Source organism: Micropterus salmoides, unplaced genomic scaffold (genome assembly GCF_014851395.1).
Source record: "Micropterus salmoides isolate LMB-PRFRI ecotype aquatic unplaced genomic scaffold, ASM1485139v1 Ms_hic_scaffold_15, whole genome shotgun sequence".
NCBI lineage: Eukaryota > Metazoa > Chordata > Actinopteri > Centrarchiformes > Centrarchidae > Micropterus > Micropterus salmoides.
In genome coordinates, this window is record NW_024040596.1 from 28,167,551 (window position 1) to 28,194,804 (window position 27,254).

Genomic DNA, 27,254 nt, shown 5'->3' on the forward strand with positions numbered 1-27,254 from the left:
GAAACTCCGTGATTTTAAATTCAGAGGAGACGAAGAGAAGAAAATATTCACATTTGAGAAGCTGTGATGGGCATGTTTTTAGCTTTATTCCACAAAGAAACAAAAAATGACCTGTCAGGTGACTAATCAGTTAATTTATTCAGCTGGTTTTCTTTTGAAATATTCATCCAACAACACTTTTTTTCTTCCAGTTAGACTTCTTGTTCTCTTTTTCACAAAATAGTTCTTGTTACCACCACACATAAAGACATAAGCAGCAGTGTCATCAATACTTTTCCTGCAGTCCTGCCAGACTTGACGCAGAAAGTGGAGTTATTTCTTGTGGCACCCTTTATGCAACCAGGCACAGATGATTACCCTAACAGAAGCCATTATACTTTCATTAAATACTCGTTTTCTAGCACCGTCTTCTGAGTTTGATCAGCACATGATCCCTTCTCTCGCTGGATGAATCACTGCTTGGCCAGATTTATTTAATCTCAGAGCACAGAGGTTATTTTAAAAGGAGTCATCACTTCACAGATCACCTCAGCTCCCCCCTGTTGTCTTTTCCACTCACTGTTTTTACTTTAGGCTCGTTGATTTTTTTATTCTGCTTTTGTTTTGACTAGTGACCCAACTTCCTCTTCACCACAGATCACCAGATGTGTTTAAGACTCTTTAGTCCACCTTGTCCCCACCCTCCACTCTGTAGAGCCCTCTAACTGCTGTTTGTCCCAGCATCCTCTCACCCTTTCTCCCTCTCTGTCACTTCCAGTGTTCGACCAACTAGATCTGGTCACATACGAAGAGGTTGTGAAGCTTCCTGCTTTCAAGAGGAAAACACTAGTTTTGTTAGGTAAGTTCTGCAACAAGTGTAGCAGCAACACATGTGGGATACGTCTGCCACCATAAGTGACTTCACCAGCTAACTGTGTGTGTCTTTCCCAGGTGCCCATGGAGTGGGAAGAAGACACATCAAGAACACACTCATAACCAAACACCCCGACAGATTCGCCTACCCCATCCCACGTAAGATAAATCATCCAGGTCCTCTACAGAAATGTACTTAATGGGTAACTTAGGTATTTTTGTGTCTATGACTAATTGGGACAGCGTCTTTTATGCACGCTGCAGTTGACAGCAGTGAAACAGGGCTGCAATGTAGTCCTTGCGCCCCGTCAAAGTGCGTCCACTAAAGTTCTTGTTTTGCCACTGACAGGCTCAGATTGTTATTGTAAGTATCTGCCAATCATCCCTACAGAGATAGACATATTTTTAGTAGAATAACCAGAAACAGTCGCTGTATCATTCATCAAAATCACCAGACTCCATTGATAAAAACAGTGATTTTACCTCGCAGAACACTGGAGTTGCTAGTGTCCTGCTGCCATGGTCGGTTAGTTGGTACAGAAAATTACCCTTTAACATCACCATACATGTTAGGAAATGTAAATCCTCTCTGTATCTCCTGCTGTCCCACAGACACAACCAGAACTCCAAAGAAGGACGAGGAGAACGGGAAGAACTACTACTTTGTTTCCCACGATCAGATGATGCTGGACATCAGCAACAATGAGTACCTGGAGTACGGCAGCCACGAGGACGCCATGTACGGGACGCGGCTGGAGACCATCCGAAAGATCCACCAACAGGGACTCATAGCTATACTGGACGTTGAACCTCAGGTTTGTGTAGGTGCGAGTGTGCATGCATGCATACATATATGGACATTGACCTCTAACACCTGTGCTCCATCAGGCCCTGAAGGTCCTCCGGACAGCAGAGTTTGCCCCCTACGTCGTCTTTATTGCTGCACCAACTATCACACCAGGCATCAATGAGGTAGGAAAACACCAAACACACACACACACACACACACACTAAAGATAATACCATTTTAAGGATAATGCCGATGTCTCTTCTTCCTCTGAGCCATAGAGCTCCATTGTTGTCCAGAAACTATTAAACACATCAGTGAGGCTCACTGGGTGACATGTTCCTTCATCACCATGAACACACACACACTAGTTTATTCGGCCTGCTGCCCCAGATATTCACCAGAGCACCACATGTGGATTATCTGCACTAGAAAATAGCTGTTAAAAAACTACCAGCTGTTAAGGAAACAAAATGGGCTTGGAGTTGAGTGCCACTGCAACGTAGGGAAGTCAGACAGCACTGAGAGACGGACTGACCAGCTTCATCCATTAACATTCAAATACCAAACCAAATATCTGTTCTAATACTGTCATAAAAAAACCTGAATAATGAATTAACATCACATCACCTGGTTACTTTGAGTTAGAGATGTAATATATTTGTAAGTGATATGCAGAGAAATAATAGAATATTGTGAAAAATACAAATTGCTTGTTTTAAATTATTCAGTTTACTTTCACATACTTTTCGTGACAAAGAACGGCAGTAAATCCTCACATTAAAAAGCTGAAACCAGGGAATAGGTGGAAAAGCTGGAAAGACTCACTTGCAGATAGACTCATTGTTTTACCTGTAATCTGCATTAGGGCCGGTTTATACTTCTGTGTCAAATCTATGCTGTAGGTACGCTGTAGCCTAGAGGGAAAAAAAACTCCAGCCCTAACCCAAGCCAAGACAAAGATCACTTTAAGCTCTCTGTGACGCGCGCTCTCTCATCCAATGTCTCCCCGATGAGTTGCATGATCCACTGTCGCATGTATGCTAATGCACACGTACCTGTGTATAATATTTATAATATAATCAATAGAACAGTTTTTCATACAGTAGCCAATGAATGCTCTGCACGTATATGAGCAGGGTAAATGAGCCTGAACCTTGATCTATAATTGTCCCAAGCCTTGCCCGAATCAACTCAGGTCAGGACCCAGCGGGCTTGCAGACCTCGAGCATAGCTGCGTACCTAACACCCTAGCCTGACGTGCACCTCCCCAAAAATTTAACTAAACGGTGCAGTAACGCAGACCACAAGGACTGTGATTGGTCGGCTTGGCAGCATCGCAATTCCTCCAAGCCCCCCCCGGAAGTGTTCCATGGTTTGAAGCCAATTCTACTAATGGCCAAACCAGACATTTTCCCATAGACTTCCCACTAGACACTGTTGAAAGAAGCGACTGTAAAATGGTGGATACAATTTTTTTTTTTCTGATCACAACCCCAGTGACACAAGTCATTTCACCATCAGAAATTGATCCAGTCGGTCTGATAACATTTAGAAAGTCTAGCATAGCTGCACGATTATCATTTTACCCCTAGGGCTGAATGATTTTGAAAAGATATGTAGTTGGTATTATTTCTCATTTTCATGGTGTGATTTTTGCAAGGATCTGTACCACATGTTTTCTTAGGTCTTTAGAATATGGCATGTTGGCCAGGACATCACTGCAGCACCACAATATTTAATGTGGTTTTTGACCCACATCACCTTTAACAAATATTGCACCTCCTACGAGGTGCAGTAGCGATATAATTTCAATTAAGGGTTCAGACCTATTTTGCCCCCATTCAAGTTAGTGGAAGGCTAAACCACACAAGTATAAACGGCGTGGCTACTGCGGAGATTCAACGCAGAAGTTTAAATTGGCCTTTACACATTTAATCCATTTAATGTGACACATCTTAAACTCGAGTTATAACATAATCACACATAATCAACCTGACCAGTGATACTTTCCCTCTTTTATTATCAACCCAAATTCATCTCTAAATCTGCCTGTTCAGTTTGTGAAGTGCTACCATCTCCCAGCATGCACTTGGACCTTGGACTCTCCTTCTATCAGCTCTTCACTCGTGTGTTTGCCTCTCTCATTCCTCTCTGCACTCGTTTATCTTTGCATGCTGCATGCATTTCTTTCTTTGGCGCTCCCCTCAGATGCCCAGGTGGTGTCGAACGCTGCCAGTAAGTAAAAACCTGATGGGATCATAGCGTTATTTTTAATTATGTATGTGTGTAATCCTCGCCAAATGCTTGCTTGTATGGTCCTAGTGGTTAGTGTAGTTCTCCATTCACTTCCTCCTCTGCTGAGTAAAGGCCCTTACACACTGCACAGTAACAGTCATCCTGCAGGTTGAAAGTTGTTGTACTATATCCGTCTTGTTTTTTCACCTTGTTCTTAAATAAGCTACACTGGCTCAGGTATTCTGCATTGTTTCATTATGCGTTCCTGTTGGTTGGTTTGCAGACATGGGTCACAGGGTTGGGAGCGCAATGTACTCGATCGTCAATGGGTTTGTTTTTGTCCAATCAAATCTAAACTGCAATTTAAAAACAAAGAAGGCTTACAAGCTGGAACCAGAGGGCAGTGTTTCCCCTGCATTCATTTATATGTGACAACCTGCAACAGTATCAACACTGAGTACGTCATATAGATTTTGTTTAGTATTTAAAATGGCTAAAAATTCTATCTGCCTCTCAATTCAATTCATTAAACTTTATTGGCCTGGATATTTAGGTAAACATTGTTGCCATAGCAGAAAGTTAGTTTAAATATGTCTCCAAGGGACAATTATTAATATAATAATATCAGTCATTTTATACAAACAACACCATGATGTATTTTCACCTGGTTGTAAATTTTGTTGCAATTATTTGACATTTCTCTCAGTAAGTAGGGGGGTTTAGATTTGAGATTTTTGAATATATTTGTGGAAAGTTTGGGAAATTTATTTAGGACATGACGTAAGAAAGTGTAGCTCTGCCTCTAGCTGTCCTCTGCCTCTCTCTCTTTAATCTCACCATGTTTCGCTCTCGTCTTGGATAGCTCAATCACACAGTATGTAGGGGCCTATAGAGTTTCCCTTTCAGTCCTGTATGTGCTCTCACCTCCATCACTGCCTTCATCAGTGTCTAACACCCTTTGTTCCTCATCCTCCTCCTCCTCCAGGACGAGTCTCTCCAGCGGCTGCAGAAGGAGTCGGAGATCCTGCAGAAGACCTACGCCCACTACTTCGACCAGACCATCATCAACAATGAGATCGATGAGACCATCAGACACCTGGAGGAGGCCATCGATCTAGTGTGCACCACCAGTCAGTGGGTTCCCGTGTCCTGGGTCTACTGACCTCCTCCCATCCTCCCAGCAACAGCACCTCGGCCAAACTCCCATCATTCCCTCTACAAAATAAGAATAAATTTAAAAAAACAATTAACAAAACTGACGGGAAACCTCTCTCCACACTGCACTTGATCGAAGAAAAAAAGAAACTCAGCGTACTGTGACCACAGCATTCAACCGAAATCCTCCTGAACGCTGCACAAACTACCTGCAGCGGGGCAATTAACGGACTCCTGCCCCTTCAAGATGACCTAGTCATAGTGTTGTACAAAAACAGAGTAAACAAAAAGTGAATATTGTCATGTCTGTACTAGCTAGGAGGCGACATTTCTGTAGATGTTTGTTTTAAAGAGACAGTACTGCGTCCCGTCCTGCCATGTTGGAGCACCGCTAGCAGTCCACATCCCCACCACCACCAACAAAAACAACCCTCCATCACCTTGTAGTCGTGTTGGGTGTTGTAGTACCAAAACCATCTGCAGAGAGACACTGTCAGTGGGTATTCTGTCTATCAGCAGACGGACGTAAAAGCACACAAACACACTGCAATGTCTTCTCATCGGTAGATCACAGCGCCAGCCCTCATTATTTATTCATTCCTGTTATTTTCTAACCTTCATCCTCTCATGACTCCATCCTATTGTTCGGTACAGTATCACTATATGCACCTTTCTACCTACCGACCTACCAACCAGGTACTGTCTCTTCTAAATAAATCCATAAATGTTTTAGATTTGAATGAGGTTATCATGCATGTGGACATTTGCAAGCTTCCATGCTGTCAGTCAGTCAGTGTTCCCCCGTGTCCCTCTGTGAACCTCCGAGAAAGACATGACGACAAAAAATAAAAAAGTTTGGACTCCAAGTGAAGCAAGAAAGGGGGGGGAGGCAGGAAAAATAAACAGCGACGGAGCCGGACGTTGACTTGACACCTATGCACATCCTTTGCATTTCGGGTGACATTTCTAAACCACACAGATTTATAAATTTCAAAAAAAAAAATATCAACCATGTAGTGAGATGTGTTTGTAAAAAAGAAAATCTAATAAAAGTTGATTTGTTTCTCTTTTTGATTTGTCATACACAGAAAAAAAGAATTCACCTAATTCCTCATTTGCCATTTCAGAAATGTGATGTCCAAGAAGTATTAGTGTTTCAATCCAGTTTAAAAATCAAATGAGGTGAAATGCTGATTTTTATTCTGAAACTGTGTTTACTTGTCTGCAATGGAAGTGTACAATTCTGCAAAGGGGACTACTTTGCGAGGGAAGAGGAGGCAGTGTGTGCATCTGAATGACCATGTATATGACAATGACAGACTGACATACAACTGCCCCTTGTGTAAATGACTCTGCAATGATAAGGGTTCTTCAGTATGAACAATTTTTTTAAATATATTCCTTTTATGTGTTGGAAAAATTAACCTTGGAGTGGCTCTTCTTTTATTTCCTTTTCTGTGACTTTGGTGATTTTGTGTGTTTGATTTGTTGTGTGACTTTTTTATTTGTGTTATTGTATGACTTTGGGTTTAAAGGGGAAAAAAAAAAATAAACCAACTTCAAACAATAACACAAACAAACTTCACCGATCGAGGTAGCGGTAGACAAAAGAGTTAAAATGACTTGCATGACAAGAGCAATATAGTGTTTCTGGTTAAAGGGGCCATGTGTAGTTTTCAGTGGCTTCTAGCGGTAAGGTTTCAGACTACAGCCACTATGTTTCCAAGCGTGTGCTCCAGTGCATGCTCAAACCCATGAGCAAGCACTCGGCATTGGCCAAAATAGGCGGCATCACACAACATGCTGGAAGCTCAATGAATAACAAATGAGACTATTGCCACATTTCAGTATAACAGTTGGGCTGTATGGAACGTTACTTTGAATTACAGCAACTGAGACAGAAACGAAGAAGATGTTTACCCGAGTGTCAGTAAAACGACAATAAATCTCAACAATAACTCTAAATTGAAGGTTACGAAGCAAACAATGCCTGATCGATGCAAACATTAACTGGCTGCTCGTTGCTGTTTTTGCTTAAATCATTAAAAGTAAACAGATTAGTTCATTTTCTTCCAATGGACCTATTGTTTTAGCCCCAAAGCATGAAGACCTTTCCCAGGTAAAAGTGAGCCAGTTTTCTGATTTAACAAAGATAAAGATAATGTATCAAGGCCGCTAATCTTGCTTCATGCAACAGGTGTATCCCAGGGGGTCAGGAAAGCGGAAAATACCACAATAATCTCAAATCTTGCAAAATAAACTGGACCAGCAGCGAGGGCATGGAGGGACATGGTGAAAAGAAAACGACAACAAACAAACACGAGGTCACTACAGTAAACTAAAGCTAGTTCACATGAAAATATCAGAAGAATCTGTGAAGCAACATGACTCAATTCTGCAGCTCCGTCCTCTGAAATTTGAATATTTGCGGCTTTTTCATATTTTTTTTATGACGGCTAATTGAATATCTTTGGAGTTTTTGGACTGTTGGTGAAACAAAAAGACGTCCCTTTGGACAAGTTTCTGACATTTTACAGATCAAGTTATTGAATCGAGAAATTAATCTGCAAAATAAATCAATAATGAAAACAAAGGCAGCCTTAAAACTGACTTTCAGATGGATTTAAAAACTGAGGTTAGGCACAGAGATCCAGTCCTGAAGCCTTACATGTTTCAGGTGAACGTGCACTCAGCTGACCTCTCAGTCAGTTAAGTGCTGCATTTTGTGATTTCAATCAATTCAAGTGAGTGATTAGAACGAGGCAGCCTGTGTTTTACTGTTGTGTAATCTCACAGCATTAACATCTGAAAAAAAAAGAGGCACCATCGACTAAGGACAGCTTTTCATCCAGTATACAATAAAAATGGATTTGTCAGCTTACGTTAAACTAATGTAGCTTTTACTGTCAGAAGATTTCCAATATCACCTGAATGAGACCTCACTTAAAATATTTGAAAAATCAAAAGGTGCATTCAGGTAGTTTTTACTTTTTGACATGTTTTATCTGAGGAGTAGTGCTTTAGTTAGACCCTACACTGAAACACTGAAACATCTAAAGTCAACATGAAAAGGCCTGAATAATTGAATATAATGATTTGTCTTTTAAAGATCATTTTGTTTTTTGGGGCAACTGCGTCCGTCAAAATGACGTCCACAAAAAGGTGTCTGACAACATCATGGAAAGGATCCCTACGAGTGAAGTCTTGCTCAAGGACAGTTCTCGCTCTGAAATCTCGTGAGAGGTGAGTTTTTGCAGGAAGACAAACACGGAAACGAAGGAGAAGAGTTTGTTGTGTTGGAGTAACTTTAGGAAATAAAGTCTTGCTATCAGCTCCTCTAGTTACAAAACAATCTCCACTACCTCGTTTCCACCGGAAAATCACAGTGGCAGCGATTGAAGAAGTATTCAGATGTTTGCAAAAGTAGGAATACCACAGTATAAAATTACTCTGTTACAAGTAAAAGTTAAAATGCCAGAATAAAAATATGCTAATATACCAAAAGTACAAATTATGCAGAATAGCCCATTTCAGAATAATCTATATTATATTATTGGTTATAATAACCAGTTGTTGCAGCTGGTAAAGGTGGTGCTCATTTTAATTACAGCTGGATGTATGATTTTGTATTAATAATCTAAATATGCAATGAAACTAGAAAATAAAGCTGTCAAATACATGTATTGGAGTACAAAGTACAATGTTTGTAGAAAGTAGCATAAAATGGAAATAGTTCAGTAAAGTACCTAAAAAGTATACAGTACTGGAGTAAATGTACTTACACTCCACTACCTGACATTGGAGGATCAATTACAGTATATGAAAAGACCAAACCAAATCTTATCAGGTTAGATGTTTGTGCTCTACACACAGACCTGTGCGATCAATATGTTAACTAATAGGGAATACATTTTTTGTTACATTTATCAGAATTTAAGTATTATCAGAAACAAAAATCAGGTTTATTGCCAAATACAAGAAATGTGCCTTGGCATTTTGGAGCATAACAATTAACATTGTACAACAAAATAAAAACAAATCCTGCAAAAGTAAAGAATAATACTTAATACTACATTTATTATTAAAAAAATATTTAAAACATGTTTTTAGCTGCACAGTATTAAGTTCGATTTTGTTTTGTTTTTGGCTGTGGCAAATCAGGTCACAGAATCTGATGGGTCACACAATTAATCTTAACACTCGTCTGTGCAGGCTCGCTGGATGAAAAGCCAGATGGGTGTCAGAAGATGAGTACAGCACCAAACGTTGGTTTAGCAACCTGGCCCCAACTTTGCCTATGATTGGCTAACCCTAACCCTATCCTTAAACAATCCCAACCAACAGAGGCAGAGTTGTCGGAACTCCGGGAGGAAAATAAATAAATAAATCTGCCTTATTGTCAACGGCCTCAAACCTCAGTTAGAAATGAAGCACATGCTTTTAATGTGAAGACAGGGTCGGGATGTAGTCCTGTGCACGCAGACAGTCCTTTTAGGCAAGTCATGCCACTCGGCCCCCATCTTGGCAACGCCTCCGGCCAGCTATTTCAACCTAACAAGACCAGGCTCCTATTTGAATGGATGGGGAGAGAGCCAGATCTGCACTTATACAGGTCACCGGGACATAAAAACTACATGAATAGAATCAGAATCTGATAAAAATCGCTGAAAAACTTTGACTACTTTGCCCCAAAATAAGGTTTAAAAAGCGCATGCGCAGTAGAAGTAAAACAGACCCTTACGTCAGTGGAACCACACGATTGGCTGAAATATGTTTCCTGCTTGGCTGTTTAAAGCAGACGATTGGCTTTCTAGCGGGAGGGGCAGGATAACCGCCATCTTACCCGTTACGTGCTTTCCTCATAGAGTTGTATTGAGAATGTGATTGAGCAGTGTGTCTCCTCTAAAATGTCTCTGGCGCAGAGCCTCTCTCCGACTACAGTAACAAAAACACAGTTAACGACATACAGTCCACTAACACCACAAAACAACCGGCACCCAGCACAACACAGACCCCACGTATGAGAAAAACAACAATAAAGTTTTATGCCCTGAAGCCCATCAGACCAAACTGATTCAGATGATGTCAGTGAAAACAGTGAACATCAGAAAGGCTGGAGTCACGAGAGTGTCACGTTAGTTCGGCAGCTAATGCCAAACAGTTGCTAACCTTATGGCTTTCCACATTACTTCACCAGCTAACGCAACCCATGTTACTATCTCATGTACCAGCGGTATTACGTCAAAGTGTTGATTTAGCCTGCAATAAAGAATTTTAACGGTACAAAGCAAATGTGGAGCGATTTGTTTACTAGCCTATTAGTGATGTAAGGCATGAGCAGCCAGCTACTTTAGCACGGATCTACCGCTGTTTGCTTCAAAACGTTCAATTTAGATTTATTGTGGTTTTACCGATACTCAGGTAAACGGCTTCTTCAGCTCTCAGTCGCAGTAACTAACGTGACCCTCATAATATACAATACTGCAGCAAAACGGCAACAACAACACAGAGGAAGAGCCATCCCAGACCGTTGTCATTTCATGATGAGTTCAACCGAGCACGCGTGCAAAGACACACCTGGTCTTAAAACCGCACCGCTAGTGGCCGCTGAACGCTACATAGTTAACTTGTCAATGTACTGTTTGGCTAACAGGGTTCAAAAATAATTTTTGAATTTTCACCTGACATTAACGATGCAGTTACCGGTGACCAAGTCATGGAGTTACATACAGAGTCCTGTGGTCACAACAACTTCAGTGTCCAGACAAACAAACATTTTAACAGCAACCTAAACAGCTAGCTAACAGGCTAGTAAGCTAAAGCTAGTCAGTTAGAAATAAGCATATCAGAGCATTTTACATCCAGGAAACAAACAGAAACAGAAAGATGTATACTCACATATTTGAAGATGAATGTTGTTCAAATTTTCTTCTTCACGGAGGTAAAGTGTTCAATATCTAGGTCAAACAATTTCCACCCTGTGTTTTTCACCAGAACTAAGTTCCCTCAACTCTCCACTGTGGATAAATAGTCTTTTTTTTTTTACCAGGGTAGTGACGCAAGTTAGCTGAAATGATTAGCGACATTGCTAAGCTAACTTTTTATACTTACTATACGTCCGGTGAGAGAACAATAATAAAATCAGACACAGGCTACAGTAAAGAGAACACATATATACACTCTATAAATATAGACAGATTGAGACAGTGCAATGAGCAGAGTGCAAAGGATGCAGGAGTAAATTATCATTACCATTATTATTATTATTATTATTATGTACATGTCAGAGATGGATGAGATATACAGGTACACAGGTGCGATAGAGTAGGGTGCAAAGGATGTTGGAATAAATAAGTATTATGTGCCGGTGTATGTACTTGAGGTAGGTGGATTTGGTATATAGTATATACAATATGAACAGTATGAACAGCTCTGAAATAGAGAATGATGAGTAAATAATAAGTGGAACCAGTAAAGTGGCTGATTAGAGACAGAGTTACTGGGTTATTGCACAGGAATTGTTCCTGACACCGTGAGTCAGAAGTCAGCTGTTCATCACAGTGATGGCTTGTGGGAAGAAACTGTTCCTGAGTCTGTTGGTTTTGGCGTACAGTGCTCTGTAGCGCCTACCAGAGGGGAGAAGCTGGAACAGGTTGTGTCTGGGGTGAGATGGATCTGCAGTGATGTTTCCTGCCCGTTTCCTGACTCTGGAAATGTTCTGAATGGAGGGCAGGCTAGCACCGATGATTTTTTCTTCACACCTGACTGTCCGTTATAGTCTGCCCCTGTCCTTTTTGCTGGCAGATCCAAACCAGACAGTGATGGAGGTGTAGAGAACAGACTGAATGATGGCTGTGTAGAAGTGGATCAGCAGCTCCTTAGTCAGGTTGAGCTTCCTGAGCTGGCGCAGGAAGTATATCCTCTGCTGGGCCTTCTTGATGATGGAGTCATTGTTGGGCTCCCACTTTAGGTCCTGGGATATAGTGGATCCCAGAAACCTGAAGGATTCCACAGCAGACACAGCAGCAGGCTGTTTAGAATGGTGATGGGGGGCAGAGTGGGGGGGTTCCTCATTAAGTCCACGGTCATCTGCACAGTTTTGAGCGTGTTAAGCTCCAGGTTGTTCTGGCCGCACCAGAGAGCCAGCTGATTAACCTCCCGTCTATAGGACGACTCGTCACCGTCCTGGACAAGCCCGATGACCGTTGTGTCGTCAGTGAACTTCAGGAGTTTGACAGATGGGTCTCCTGAGGTGCAGTCGTTGGTGTAGAGAAAGAAGAGCAGGGGGAAGAGCACACACCCCTGGGGGGAACCAGTGCTAATAGTCCTGGTGCTGGATGTGATGTTCCCCAGCCTCACCTGCTGACTCCTGTCAGTCAGTCAAGTTTGTGATCCACTGACAGGTGGAGGCTGGCACCGTGAGCTGGCTAATTTTCATGCTGATGATGTCCGTGATGATGGTGTTGAACACCGAGCTGAAGTCCACGAACAGGATCCTTGCATATTACCCTAGAGAGTCGAGGTGTTGCAGTCCCAAGTTGACAGCATCATCCACTGACCTGTTAGCCCTGTAGGCAAACTGCAGGGGCTCCAGCAAGAGGCCTGTAATGTCCTTCAGGTGGGCCAACACCAGTCTTTCAAAGGACTTCATGACTACAGATGTCAGGGCGACAGGCCTGTAGTCATTTAATACAGAGATGGAGGGTTTTTTGGGGACCGGGATGATTGTGGAGCGTTTGAAACAGGAGGGAGCTTCACACAGCTCCAGTGATCTGTTGAAGATCTGTGTAAAGATGGGGGCCAGCTGGTCTGCACAGATTTTCAGGCAGGATCGTGACACATCGTCAGCTTTCCTGAACTTCTACCTCTGGAAGAGCTGGCAGGTGAGGGGTTGGAGGGGGGGGTGACAGCATGGCAGTGGGGGAAGGTGACTGTTTGAAGTTGAAGTTGGAGTTGGAGTGGGGGAGAGGTGTGACTGTGGGATTCTCAAACCTACAGTAAAAACCATTCAGCTCGCCAGCCAGTTGTTGAGTACCAGCAGTGTTGGGGGATGGTCTCCTGTAGTTATTGAGTGTCAGCAGGCCTCTCTACACTGACGCAGGGTCTCTGGCTGTGAAGCTGTTCTCTAGTTTTCAGCGTAGCTCCTCTTTGCTGTTTTGATCTCTTTAGTCAGAGTGTTCCTGGCCTGATTGTACAGGACTCTGTTCCCACTTCTGCAGGCCTCTTCCTTGGTCTGACGAAGCTGCCTGAGTTTCGCTGTGAACCAGGGTCGGCACACAGATGTCCTCACAAAAAACTGATGTAAGATGTCACAGTGTCAGTTCGTCCATGTCAGTGGCTGCAGCTTCAAAAACAATCCAGTCAGTGCAGTCAAAGCAGGCCTGTAACTCCAGCTTTGACTCGTTGGTCCATCTTTTCACAGACTTTAAAACAGGTTTAGCAGATTTCATTCGCTGCTTGTAAGTCGGGATAAGATGAACCAGACAGTGATCAGAGAGTCCTAAGGCTGCACGGGGGACAGAGCGAAAGGCGTGCTTTAATGTAGTGTAGCAGTGAACCAGTATGGTAGTGTCCCTGGTGGGACACTTAATATGCTGTCTGTACTTTGGGATTTCATGGCTGAGGGTTTTTTTTTATCTTTTTTGTTTTTTATTTATTTCCACAATATCACACATTGCAATTAATGCTACATCAGAAGCAGTTGTTGGGGGCAGCATATTACAGAAGTAACAAGTTACAAATTATATTACTTTTTTTTTTCAGCAGCCAAGAACTATAACATATTTCCCACACTAAATATAGTAATATGCAGGGACGTGCACAGGGGGGTTGCTCTGGTTGCCCGGGCAACTGCCCGTTTGCCTTTCCTGACTCAAGTTGCCCTTCCGACTCGCCCTTCCGAGAAAAAAAAATAAAATAAAAAAATAATCGCGATCGCAAAGCCTCATTCACTTCCATTCGGGCACCGAAAGTGAAAGTCAGTAGGGGAAGGGCAAACTCTGTTTAAGTGGCTGCACTGCTGCAGCGCTGCCTGCACGTCAGTCGATTCTGTTCCCTACCGGAATTCCTGTTTCCTTCCTTTATGCAATCATACTACAACAAATCATGCGTAGTTTTGCCCAGTTACCATACGTGATACGTACCAACAGAAGTGAATACGAGCTAGAAGCGCAACTGAATGTACGGGAAGCCAAAGGGTTAAAAAGGATTGTATTTTTTTCCGAAATCTAAGCGTTTTTTATTTAATATTTTATTAAAAGCGAGTTTTCCCCATCTGTCAATTCAATCTAGATTATTTATTTTCAAATAAAAAAAAAAAGGAAAAAAATAAATAAATAATAATGATTAAAAAAAACAATAATCAATAATATAAGGAACTCTTTTTCTCACATGTATTTTGGTGACATTTATATTGTTAATACATTTTGGATACTGTGTTTAGTGCCTTTTTTCAGGTCAGAGCAACTGCCCTTCAAAATTCCTGTGCACGTCCCTGGTAATATGATTGACATCACAATTCAAGTCACTCGAGTTACAAGCAAATAAGATGCAGCATGTCAACTGGTGCTAGATACATTCCAAATCTTTGGCTACACACCAGCTCGATGGCATCACTACCATTTCAGTCCATATCTTGCCAAGGGTGAGAAGCAATTAAAAGTAATTACTCAGTTACTCATCTACATTTTAGAAGCAGTATAAATTATGTAGTACAAAACACATCACTATTCAAGGCTGCAGCTACTACTATAGTACACCACAGTTCAAAATAGCCTGCCCAACCACTGATCAGGAATAACAAGTGTATTCTATTGTGAAAAATGGACTCTTATGAATGGAGCTTATGAATAGGGGTCCATCCCACCACCAAAACCACCCCATCCACCTGACAAGGATTGTATGAGCGGTCCAACTTTAGATACCGGGAATAACCATTCTTTAGATAGTGGGTATTTAGAATACAGCTACCTTGAACAGACAAGATTGACAGTCATTGTACCTGGTTTAACCCTCAGCCGCAGATCACTCGGGTTTATATCTCTCCAGTAGTTGTTGCTTTAGATACTTTTTAAATATAGATAATGAGACGGATTGTTTTAAATTAGTATCCTGCTCATTCCATAATTTTGGGCCACTGTAACATACACTGAACCTAGCACTATTAGGGTCCTACATTTGCCTCTTAAGAGCAACTTATGTCTAGTGTCGTGTGCGTGAGAAGGTGTATATATTGGAATGAGCTCACTCAACCTGATTTAAGGGGTAATATCAAGAGTTTTTCAGTATGTTAGGTATTATTCCAAATAATGTTACAATAAGTCAAGTGAGGCTCAAACAATGTCCTATACAGGGACAGGAGTGGGAGCACATGTCTCACTTTAAAGAACAAACCCACAATTTAACATTAATATGTTCCTTAAAGTTTATAAATTGATCTATATATATTCCAAGACATTTAATTGCATCCACTCTTTGAATAGCTCTTCCGTCTATGTTTAATTTAATGTCACAATCACTGTACATATGGATACTGGAGCGAAAAACAATATAAAAAGTTTTACTAATATTTAGGGATAGTTTGTTGCATTTAAACCAAGTATCTATTTCTGCTAGTCTGTCATTTAAGAGTTTTTCAAGATGATTCAAGTGTTTGTGGGAAACAAACAGATTTGTATAATCAGCAAAGAGTATTACATCACAGGAGCAATGTACAAAATCATTAATGTAAAAGAATGAATAATAGTGGCCCAAAAATAGATCCCCGTGGAACCCCAAGTACTATATCTTCCAATCCAGAGTCTGCCATCATACATAAACATAGTCCCTGAACCACTGGAGAGCCACTCCCCTGACCCCGTAGTGCGACAGTTTTCCAAGTAAGATTTGAAAGTCAATCGAATCGAATGCTTTTGAAAGATCGAGAAAGACCCCAATACTGGCTTTCTTTCTTTTCTGTGGTGAATAAAAAGGTTTAAATTTCCAGATTGGATAAAGAGCAATGGAATATTGTGAGCAGTTGAAAGTCCAATATTACTTCTCTAGTAAATGTTACCAGAGAGGGAAGGCAGAAATGCCATCCAGATTACACCCCATCCCATGGTCTATAAGATCATTATTATGTTTATAGAGTCGCTGTCCTGGTAGAACCACATATCTCTAAACAGTAGGAAAACCAACTTGTTTTCAGCTTTGTGACGATGCATTTTCCAGCTGATCCAAGGAGGTTTAAATAGTTTATTTAGCTTAAAAAGCACATAAAAGAACACTTAATCCAAACTCACAGCAAGAAGGTCGTGGGTTCAAACCCCGGTCCTGTGTGGAGTTTGCATGTTCTCCCCATGTCTGCGTGAGTGGTGGGTAAGCGTGAGTGATTGTTTGTCTATGTGTGGCCCTGCGATCGACAGGGACCTGTCTAGGGTGTGCCCAATGTCAGTTGGGATTGGCTCCAGCCCTCCGCGACCCTAAGCAGGATAAGCGGTTGACGATGGATGGATGGATGGTATTCACTGGACAGGAAGGTTATGAAAGGATGTAATCTGAAAAGTAACTAAAACTTTCAAGACACGTAGTGGAGTAAAAGTACAATAATTGCCTTTGGCATATTGTGGTATAAAATAAAAATACTTGTACTGAAGTACAACCTTGCATTTGTACAGTACTTAGTGAATGTGTTTATTTACATTCCACCACTGGAATACCAATCAACAATTTAGTTTTCTGCTAATTCATGGTCAATCTCGACTGAACACAAGAGATGAAACTTTCCAGTCTTGAGTTCACAGGTTCAATTGTTGTAAATTTATTTCCCAGAAATGGGCCGATATGTAACCGTGATTCCTAGAAAAGTACTGGAAAAGTAGAGTGTACTTTGGTAACAATTTCTAGGGAAAACAGAGACAGCGTGCAATTAATTAATTGCAATAAATTGCTAGCATAATCTACAAAGTGTTCTGGTCAGTGAATAGCAGGTCAAATGAAAATGCAGAAGTGTTTCATTCATCTACAGGGCAGGGAAGCTTCAAGTTTTCAATTAGAAATAAATATTAACTTAGGTCTACACAGATCTGTGTCAGTTATTCCAGACAGTTATAGTTCTTCTTTTGAGAAAATTAAACTAAAAAAATTTACTAAAATGTAATACTATCTGAGAACACTGGCACTATTTTTTCTTTAACTAGTAAACCTTTATGTGCCTCCTTCCAGGAAACTTCATAGGACATTTTTAGGACATTTACTGGATCTGTCTTATTAACCATTACCAGATTTTCCTACAGTACAACTTTAAACATTTATACCAGTAACAACATAGCAGCTCTTCTATAACACATCTGTCGTTTCAACTTTGGCCCAGATAAAGACATTCTGAACATATTCATCCTCCATTACGCTTCTGCAGGGGTCCTGGATAAAAACAGCTGCATGAGAACGATGGTTAAATGAGAGGGATGAGATGCAGCATCCAGTCTCCCTAGTTGTCTTAGTCCCAGCCTAATTCCACATTAAAAGGGCCAAGGGGCCATCGTGCAGATTAACTGGCCTTCCCCGCTGAAACGGGTCGACTCCTCGGCTGATGCTGAGAGGAAGCACAGAGCAGGTGTGTCACAAAGGTCAACAGCAATGTTTTTATTTAGAAAAATATCATATCATATATCATATCATGTGGCAGAGCACTTCGTCTAATAACACCACTGAACCGGATCACTGGCAGTCAGACCAAACTACTTACATTCACCAGGTTAAAAAGAAAGCAGTGGCTGGTGCTAGAACAGGGATTTCATTACATTTTTCAGCTACACAGAGCACATCAGTGTGTATATATATAAACACAGAACATGTTGTAAATCAACAACAGTTCATTTGGTTGCAATGTAATGTGCCAGAAAGCTTTTTTTATCCCAAAGAGAACTGACACGCTTTGTCCCTATTCCATCCATAACCATATGGCAATCACACCTCCTGCACAGAGAGAGATCAAGTCCATAAGGGGGAAAACAGTCAATGCATAGGAGGCAAAAGCAATGACAACGTCCCTCCATACACAAGCAGCAACAACACTGAGCCACACGCACTAAGAAGATTAATGCATTTATGGAAAAGCTGTAGAACCTACATTTGGAGTTGAATGAACAGACACGAGCAGAGAGGACATCTGTTTAGGAGATAACTACAGGAGCTCTTATCTCCTTTAACTTTACACATAGATGTGATTGAAAATACAAAAAAACAGTAACAGACTATGTAATGCTAGGAATATTACATAATATTTATTTAATTTGAGTATTATGCAACAAAAGTTGAAGGTTCACATAAACATTTTCATCACATCGCCACAGTAATCCATAGTTTGAAATCAACACCCCCCTCTGCGAACGTACAGCTTTGGCATAGCTGTTTATGAACCAGTTGAACAGATATGTGGTTCATCTATAAATGTCATAGATTATCGTATATAAACAGCTCATGTGAAAATAAATGCTGCCACGTGGACATCAGTCTTTTCTTCTGTGGATATGTTTGGCAGAGCAAACTCACACCAGTAACCTCACAGGCAAGTTAGAGTATTCTCCAATGCTTTCAATGATAAATGAAAAAATCTTTTATCTTCTCAGCAATTTGAAAAGCTACTCCTTGTTGTTTGCTGTGGGACAGAAAGCAAACCCTCATTTCCACAGTTCTCATGTGCAAGAAAGACAGAAATGAATATATGACTGGCCAATGAAACCAAAAATGAGCCACACTACAAGGAAGCAAAGAAGTGGCTGGCTTGCCTGGGCCCACTGCCCTCCGACCCCTGCAGAGAGCAGTTCGTCTTCAGGATCCAGCAGGGTCCCGTTGCGAAAAGGCTCTCTGTTCCGTTCCCTATCTCCTCTCTGAGCTCCTGCTGGAGCAGCTTGGAAACGAGGCTGTTGAAGCGGTTCTCCGTGGTGGAGACGATCTCCAAGGAGGCCGTGGTCAAGTTCAGCTCTCCGGGGTCCACGCATGTGCCGTTCATCTTGGTGAACTCCACCATGCTGAGATCCAGCCCCGCCACGGAGGAAGGTGAGGCACAGGGGATGTCGCGGACCAGCTTGTAGTTTTCCATCCACTCCTTCAGCCACTCGAGGGAGCAGTCACACTCCCAGGGGTTCCTGAACAGGTAGAGGCGGGCCAGGAAGTAGATAGGCTGGAAAACAGGGAAGGGGAGGGTGGTGAGGTTGTTGCTGTTCAGGTGGAGCGTGATCAGGCTGGTCAGGTTCTCAAAAGTGCCTTCTCTATGTATAGCAACTGGTTCCTGTCCAGGTACAGGACCTCCAGCTCTACCAGATCACTGAACCAGGTCTTGGACACATTGATCAACTGGTTTCCCCCAAGGTTGAGCATCTTGAGGCGGCTGAGGCCCTTGAAGGCGAGCTGGGGCAAAGTACACAGCAGGTTGTCATTGAGGTAGAAGTTCTCCAGCCGCACAAGGTCCTGGAAAGCCCGGTCATGGATCACGTTGATGCGGTTCTCCTGGAGGTTCAGGTACCTGGGATACATAATCAGAGAACATGGAATTGATTTCCATAGCTATGCCGATGACATGCAACTGTATGTTATCACCTTATGACACCAGTCCTATTTATTCTTTTTGCTTCTTTTACATCAAACTGTGGATTCGAACCACTGCACAAAGGGCCGGATTTACTAACATCCCAAATAAAGTACTAAATTGAGTACTAAATTGAGTACTAAATTGCGTGTGCATTCTAAAATATTGCACGGGCAATTGTAGTACCTGTTATGGGTGATTAACTAAGAATTATTGTGTAGATGACAACAGGAGTAAACACAATGGAGGTGGCAGTATTTAAATTAGGTTTTGCGTGTTTTAATGGTTTCCGCAATGGAGAGTCGGGAGGGAAAGCAGCCACTGGGTAAAAACCTTGGTTTGTTTCATTCTGTGGATCCCAAGTATGTGGAAATCGTATGTATCTGCCCATCCTGCCTGAGATGGCACAAAGTACTTGGGACAGCACACATGAAAGACTGCTTTGGGAAACCCCAGCAGAAACAGCTACAGTATGCTGGAATGACCCAGACGTGAGGAAATGCCAGCAGATTGTGCTTCATCCAGCCAGATGGATCCACACTGTGCTCGGTCGCACTGCGATCTCCTGGCCCTGGCCCTGTACGCCCCAACACCCCATTCCCTCTCCGATACCTACAATGGGTTGTGTCGTGCACTACTGCAGCTGGGGGCTCTTCACAGCGCCTCGCAACTTTCTAAATTCTTCCATCTCACGGAAAAAAGAAGTCAGGTCTTTATTGGCATGAATGTTAATACAACAGCATTGGAAAAGCTAAAAGAAAATACACAAAACAATTCAATTCATATAGTTCATCAAATTAATAAAATAAAATAATTGTATTTCTATATATTGGATATATAATATCTAATATTGTTAATTTCTCCACGTCTTCTTTGATTACGCCTGTGTCTCCTTCTGGCAACAATAACAGCAGCCATCTCTTTGCAACACTTGGCGGTTTGCACCTTCCTTTCAAACGTATTAAATACAGATGCCGTTGCACTCACATGAAATTGCTTTTAGGCTTGTTAGATCACAGTGCGTCTAGTAAATAAATGTATTTGCATGTTACCCTCCCATTACTTTGCACAATAAAATTGAAACGGCCCAAATTGCATATTCATTAAGGCAAATCTTGAACTTTTGAAAGACGTCATTCTCCATACACACCGTTAGTAGATCAGCTTACGTGCTAATTTGCTGGTGATATCAAGTTTGCACACGTTTTTACTCACGCAAATCTTTAGTAAATCTGGCCCAAAGAGTGCAGCTAAATCTCTGACACAAAATAACAAGCACCTAGTAAAAGATCTTTGTGGACCCAGATCTAACCCTTTGAATCACATATCAGTTTTGTCACAATAAATGTCTTTTACCACCTCGGAAATATAGCTGAAGTACAGCCGTTCCTCACTGAAACAGACACTGAGAGACTAATTCCACACTTTTATTACCAGACTCGACTATTGCAACGCACTCTTCTCTGCTCTACCCGAGAAGCCCATGAATAAGTTACAGAACATTCAGAACACTGAAGCACAGGTATTGTTCTTAAGTCCCTTCATTGTTTGACAGTCAGTTTCAGAATAGATTTTAAGATACTTTTAGTAGTCAAATCACTAAACAGACAAGCGCCTCAGTATCTATCAGACTTGCTCTTATCATATGTTCCCATTGACCCTTCTGATCCTCTGGCACTGGCTTTCTAGTAACCCTGATGGACAACAAATTACGAGAGGCAGCTTTTAGCGGAAAGGGTCTTAATATTTCTGATTTCTCTTTTATGTGTCTTATTATATTTGTATTTATCTTTTTTAATTGTCTATTATATATTATATATAATATATTATTCTATTTTTATTTTCTGAAGTTATCTTACCTAATAACTTTTCAATGCAGACTCTTTTGTAACTGTCTTTTCTTGATTCTTGATGTCACGCACCTTGTATTGATATTTTGCACAAAAGGCAAAGAAAGTCTGACTGATTGATAAGAAGCGGACAGAGATGTTTAAAAGACTGAATAAAGGACTTTTGGGTGATGTTTTGCTAAATGAGCCCTTCATAGAGCTACCTAATCAGGTCCTTTCAGGTGTCAGCATATCTTTAACTACGGTGACCCCATAAGCCCAAATACAAGCAAAAGGGAAATCACAAATATTAAAGTGAATGCTCTCCAAACCCAGAAATCCTGTATATATTTGAAAACACATGCGCACCAACAGAAATGTACTCCAAATTAAAACATATTTTCTGTCATCAAAAAACAAAAACAAGAAATGAACAAGAGAGTAATCATCGAAACTTTCCCATCCAGACTCCAGGTAGTGGGAAAACCATAGACAGTGTAAAAGAAGTGGATGTAGTAACCGTGACGTTACCCTTGGTTTGTGGATTACCGTTTTGAAGCCCCAAGTTTGGCATTTTGGCCATTGCCATCTTGTTTTTTGGAACCAGAAGTGACCATATTTTGATGAGAGGGTGGATCTAGCTAGCTTGGTTAGCAAGGTAATTTACGTTAACTGTGATATTCATTGGGATGCTAATGTTGGCTACCAAAAAACAGGCTTATAACAAAATATACTTTCCTGGAAAAAATGTGTAGCCGATTCCTTAAAATGTATTTTAGAAGAACCAAATGCTGAATAAGACATTTTAGGCAACTAAAATGTTACAATTAAGTTTCATGACTTGCCTCTATCCTAAAGCTTCCCCTGCTTTCTGGTCTATTTCCCTCTAAATGGGACCATAATTTACTAAATGAACATCATGCTGTGTTAAAGAAGACTTGAAACTAGCAACTGAGACCATAAACTCATTAGGAAAGTTTTACTGAGGTAATAAATCAGGTGAAAAGAAGCCTCATTTTCTCATAGACTACAATGAAATCCGTCGCCCCCTGCTGGACATTCTACAGAATGCAGGTTTAAGGCACTTCCGAATTGGCTTCACATTTCAGATCCAATGTTGCCACTTGGGAAAATACCAAGTGCTAAAAACAAGATGTGCAACACCGTCCTAAGAGGCCAGTATCTTAAAAGATTGGGCTAGTTATTCTATATTTTGTTCTTATTTCGTGCCATCCCTCTGTCCTATTATATTATTTTTCTTTCTTAATACATTTGCTTGATGTTAATGCACATTTTGTGTGCTAGTGAGTAAACAGTATATTGAAGGTGAGGAGTCCAACTGCAGTTGAGGGCAAAACAGTTAACTCAGTTTACTACCAAATTCGCCTTTGGGGTTGAGGCTTACGTCTCTCTTTATGTATTTTTATGTACTCAGGTTTGTAACAACACACTACTGGTAAATTAATTGGCAAGACTTACTTGAGACTACCCAGGCCCAGTAGGGAGTTGTATGCCACCGCCTCTATCTTGTTCCTCTCCAGGTAGATGTCAGTCAGGTTCTCCATGCCTCTGAAGGCTCCTGGGATCCTCCTGAAGTTGTTTTGAAAGAGGAGCAGCTCCTTCAGTGCTGGTTGCTCTATGAAGATGCGATCAGGGATGCTAAAGAGGTTAGCGTCTGACAAGTCCAAGCGTACCAGCTTCTTCAGCCCAGTGAACGTTCGCGTATGAAGGTAACTGATGTACTCATTGTGCGCCATTTTCAGCTCCACTAAGTTGGAGAGGCCCTGCAGGACAGAGGTTCAGCTGTGACTCGAATATGCAGATTTGAATATGTAGTTTCACACACTGCTGTTCAATTCACAAGACCCCAAACTACAGATACCTTCAGCTGAACGCTACAGATTTAACAGTCCTTGTGTGTGTTACACATCAATAAGACAACATTGCTTCTCTGCAAAATAGTTTTTTGCAGCACCATTTGCTTGTTTGCAGGATAAAGCATAACAAGTTAAAATACATTTCTGTGAAAAAGCCAAGTGATGCAGATCAGGATTCAAGGATTTCTTAAAGAGGCAGTAGCAAACCTAGCGGTATATAATCATGCAGATAGCTGTTGTTATATTTGCTCAGGTTCAGAGGCAAATGGAGTTTTATTTTTGCAGTTTAAAGCGCTGAAAAGGGTAACATTAAAAATGTGGTAGGAAATACTTTACAGTCACAGCTGTGTATTATCCCGATTAAGCAGGACATTGTTTCTGGGTAAAGCTGTTGTGGTTTTTCAAATGTAATCTTGTGATTGTTTGAGCATTACATTGAGCATAGATATCTTAAAATCCTGACACATAAAACCAAAACTGTCCACAATGCTGGGTGACGCTAGGGGTAAGTAAGAAAATGTAGGATGAACCAACCCTTTAACATCAACATTTTTAAATGCTTTTGGTGGATTACGTTTATTAAACATGTTTATGTATTGTTATGTATTTTGAGGCAGCTGCTAAGAATCATTTGTTATTAAAATCTAGAAGTAGTGTATCCTTAACAGAGGTGTCTGCTGTCTGAGAGTTTTTTTCTTAGATCTTAAATAGTTTAATTTTAATAAATCAAATAAAGCATAAGACATGTGGGTCACCATTTTTATAATGACAATGTTTATCCTGCTGCAGGTAACTGCACATTATCCCCCTGGTGTCCATCACAGAAAAAGCAAGGGACGTCAACCTTGTCCTTCATGTAATGAAACCTGTCTGTCCCAGGCTATTACACACTGAGAGTGCCGCTCAAGCAACAACAGGTACAATTCTGGACATATTTTCCCCTAAAATCCACCAAATTTTGTTTTTGTCTTTTAAAGGAATAGATTAAAATATAAAACAAATGACTGAAAAGGAACAGACATTACTTGGCTTTTCTTTTTTCAGTACATGTTACTAAAACATGCATTACATTAGGTCTTCATCTCTTCAAGACAACAAAGAGCCAAACTCAGCAAACCTTGAAGGCTCCGGGGGTAATGAAGGAGATGTTGTTGTGGTCCAGAGAGAGGGACTTGAGGGAGGGTAGGGTGCCGAACGCCCTCTCCGACAGGAACTTGAGTTTGTTCTTGTCCAGGTTGATGGCGGAGGCCTCGCAGGGGAACTCTTTGGGCAGCTCAGCCAGGCCGGAGCGGTCGCACAGCACGATGCAGCTCTTCTCCTGCGTGCAGGAGCAGGACGCCGGACAGGCCCGAACACACGCCCACCGGGCCAGCACCGCCTGGGGCAGCAGGCACAGCACAGAGACTAAAAGAAGGACAGAGGGAAGGCACAAATATCAGTCAGTCCCAAATCTTTGCCACAAAGAACCACTGAAAATGTTTTTACTTAAAAAAATCAGGTGTGTGTGCTTTCAATATTGTAAGTTTTTTAAAGAAGCAAACAAAAGAGCATTATGGAAATCTAATTTATTCGCTGTCTTGCAGTTAGATCAGAAGACTGATGTCACTCTCATATCTGTACTCTAAATATTAAGCTACAGCCAGCAGCTGGTTAGCTTAGCTTAGCATAAAGACTGGAAACAGGTGGAAAAAACTAGCCTGGCTCTGTCCAAAGGTAATGAAATGAAAGCTCACTGCAAGTTGTTTCTTGTTTATTTAATCTGTACAAAAAAGTGTATAAATGAAAAGTCGTGTGTTTATGTGTTGGACTTTGTCTTGGCCTCGAGCAGTGAGTCTTGTCATCACTGTGAGGTTGCTAAGCTAAGCTAACCAGCTGTTGGCTCGATATTTATAACATTAAGAACTATTCTTTTTTTTTAACTACTCCTGCCCAAGCTGCCAGAGTTTCTACACACACACAAAGGACACAACATCTTCTGCTGACAGTGAACTGGAAGTAAGTCTTTGATTCTAACTCTTTTGTACTTTGAAACGTCAAAATTAAATGAATCTTCTTCCAGACAGCTGACAGCAGGAAGAACACCAGGTGTGTTTAACAATTCAAAATGCTGTGAAAAACGTTTCACTCAGGACCGTATGAAATGATCCAAAGCACTAGAACAGCTACTAAATGGACCTTGCGATGTCAAATGTTTTACTTTAGTTTTTCTCGACATTTTTCCAACAGCCTCCCAGTTTCGACCAAAACGAATTACACATATTCTGCAATGAGATTTGAGCTCCTGAGTCTAGAATTTGTCTTTGTGGTTTTATTGCAGCAGAATTAAGGGACAAAGTTTCTTTAGGAGGGTCGGGTTCGAGTCACAGCACAACTCTTTACGCTATTTGCCTCAATGAAACTTAAAAATCTACAAAACGCATCAGCATCAGTAAATAAAGAAATTAACAGAACATACTTACACCTTCCCAAGGTTAAGGGTCAGTAGATGCAGCTGAACTGGCTGCAGTAGCTGCAACGTATTACTTCGGGGCAACTGTGCCCGTCAAAATGGCGCCCACAAAAAGTTTTTTTGCCAGCCACTGGCTCGGACTGTTACACCAGGTGTCTGACAACATGGAAAGGATCCCTACGAGGGACTCCCGGCAGTTGCCTGAAGGAATACATTGCAGCCTGAAGCATCTACTGCAGTGATTCAAAACCTGAGAATAGGGCCCAGGTTTAAAAATACACACATTACCCTTTAAATGCTTGCATTGATTTTTGCAGCAGCACAAGGACACTGCTGGAGTAATGATTTGATGTCTGCGTCACGCTGAACGGCGGGTCGACGGCCGAACTGTCTCTTTGGCAGCTGCTGGTGAAATGATGATGTGATTAAGAAAGAACAGCTTATATCAGAGATTAGCCCCACAACAATAGGTATTGTCTGTGCCTGGGATTTCACCCTCGATCCAGTTCACGTTAGCTCGAGTCTGGCCCTGCCTTTTAGTCTGATCAGCCAGTCAGTCAACCCTAGAGGATGAAATGGCTTCGACGGAGGCATTTCTGGATGTTCATTGAAAGCAATTTTTACATTCAGGAGCAAACCAAGCTGAGATGGGGTATAATTAATTATTATTATTAAACACAGTGTGGGGAAACGTTTCTTTCACAGAGTCAGTTGAGGCTGTGAGACCATTTTTTACAGCTGAGGAGGAGAAAAACAACAGAGGGAGTGAAGGGATTGAAACTGACCAGTGAAAGTGAGGACAGCCATTACTGTAGTCTCTCATCTGGGACATGCCAGGATTAACGGAGGTCTGAAATGGCACAAGAAGAGCACAGCAGCACTTAATGATGAACTGTTATGAATTATATAAATATGGGACAAAGCCAGTTGCTGGGAGTCTGTAAGAGATCTAGATTCAAGGACACAGTTTTAGCATACCTAACTTGGTCTGGTTATAACAAGGAAGCCCACAGAGTTCCAGTCTTATATCCTCTTTGTGGAAGCTAATTCACTGTGTATCACAAGACCAATCAGAAATGGATGAGAAATGGAAGCAACATACCTGCAGATCTTTCCAGGCAGTTGCATCTACGCGGGTTAAAAGTCACCGTCCGGATACTCGTGCATGCGTCCATCCTGCCACACATCAGTCTGCACGGTGCTCCTTCAACAGCACAACTGAGCAAGCTCACTGGACGCTTCTGCCTGACACAGTTCTCCAGCTAAAGTGTACGCGTTTGTGTTTTTACACTTCATCCTCACCCCCCTCCACACACCCACCCACACACACACACACTACCACAAAAAAGCCATCTCTTAATGGCAGTCAAATCCCCTGGATGGAGTGGTGGAGTGGTGGAGGGATGGAGATGGAGATGGGCGGCTGGCAGGATTACAGAAGTAAAGCGAAGCTCTCAGATCAAACCGCAGAGGTGGAGAGGTAACTTAGAAACACAGA

The 27,254-nt window shown here is 41.5% G+C and overlaps 2 protein-coding genes across 12 annotated transcripts in view; one reads left to right on the top strand and one right to left on the bottom strand.

The window, feature by feature from the left end:
- The window catches only part of caska (calcium/calmodulin-dependent serine protein kinase a), a 145,415-nt gene extending 138,959 nt beyond the window's left edge, over positions 1-6,456 (top strand). For 6 of the 11 annotated variants that reach the window (XM_038721395.1, XM_038721400.1, XM_038721398.1 and 3 more), the window contains 5 exons: positions 758-838; positions 931-1,011; positions 1,465-1,667; positions 1,741-1,824; positions 4,863-6,456. In XM_038721395.1, coding sequence (XP_038577323.1) covers positions 758-838; positions 931-1,011; positions 1,465-1,667; positions 1,741-1,824; positions 4,863-5,039 — 626 coding nt within the window. In that variant the 3' untranslated portion in view covers positions 5,040-6,456. The remainder of the gene's footprint in view (positions 1-757; positions 839-930; positions 1,012-1,464; positions 1,668-1,740; positions 1,825-4,862) is intronic. The other 5 variants (XM_038721397.1, XM_038721401.1, XM_038721399.1 and 2 more) reach the window with 1 other exon arrangement.
- Positions 6,457-17,641: 11,185 nt separating this feature from the next.
- Positions 17,642-24,742, bottom strand: nyx (nyctalopin; the record flags this gene model as incomplete). The annotated part of the gene is given in 5 exon segments (XM_038719937.1): positions 17,642-18,870; positions 18,873-19,285; positions 19,288-19,538; positions 22,910-23,214; positions 24,425-24,742. Coding segments are annotated over 5 exon segments (1,449 nt in total), but the record flags the coding sequence as incomplete, so codon positions are not given.
- Between the last annotated feature and the right edge of the window lie 2,512 nt (positions 24,743-27,254).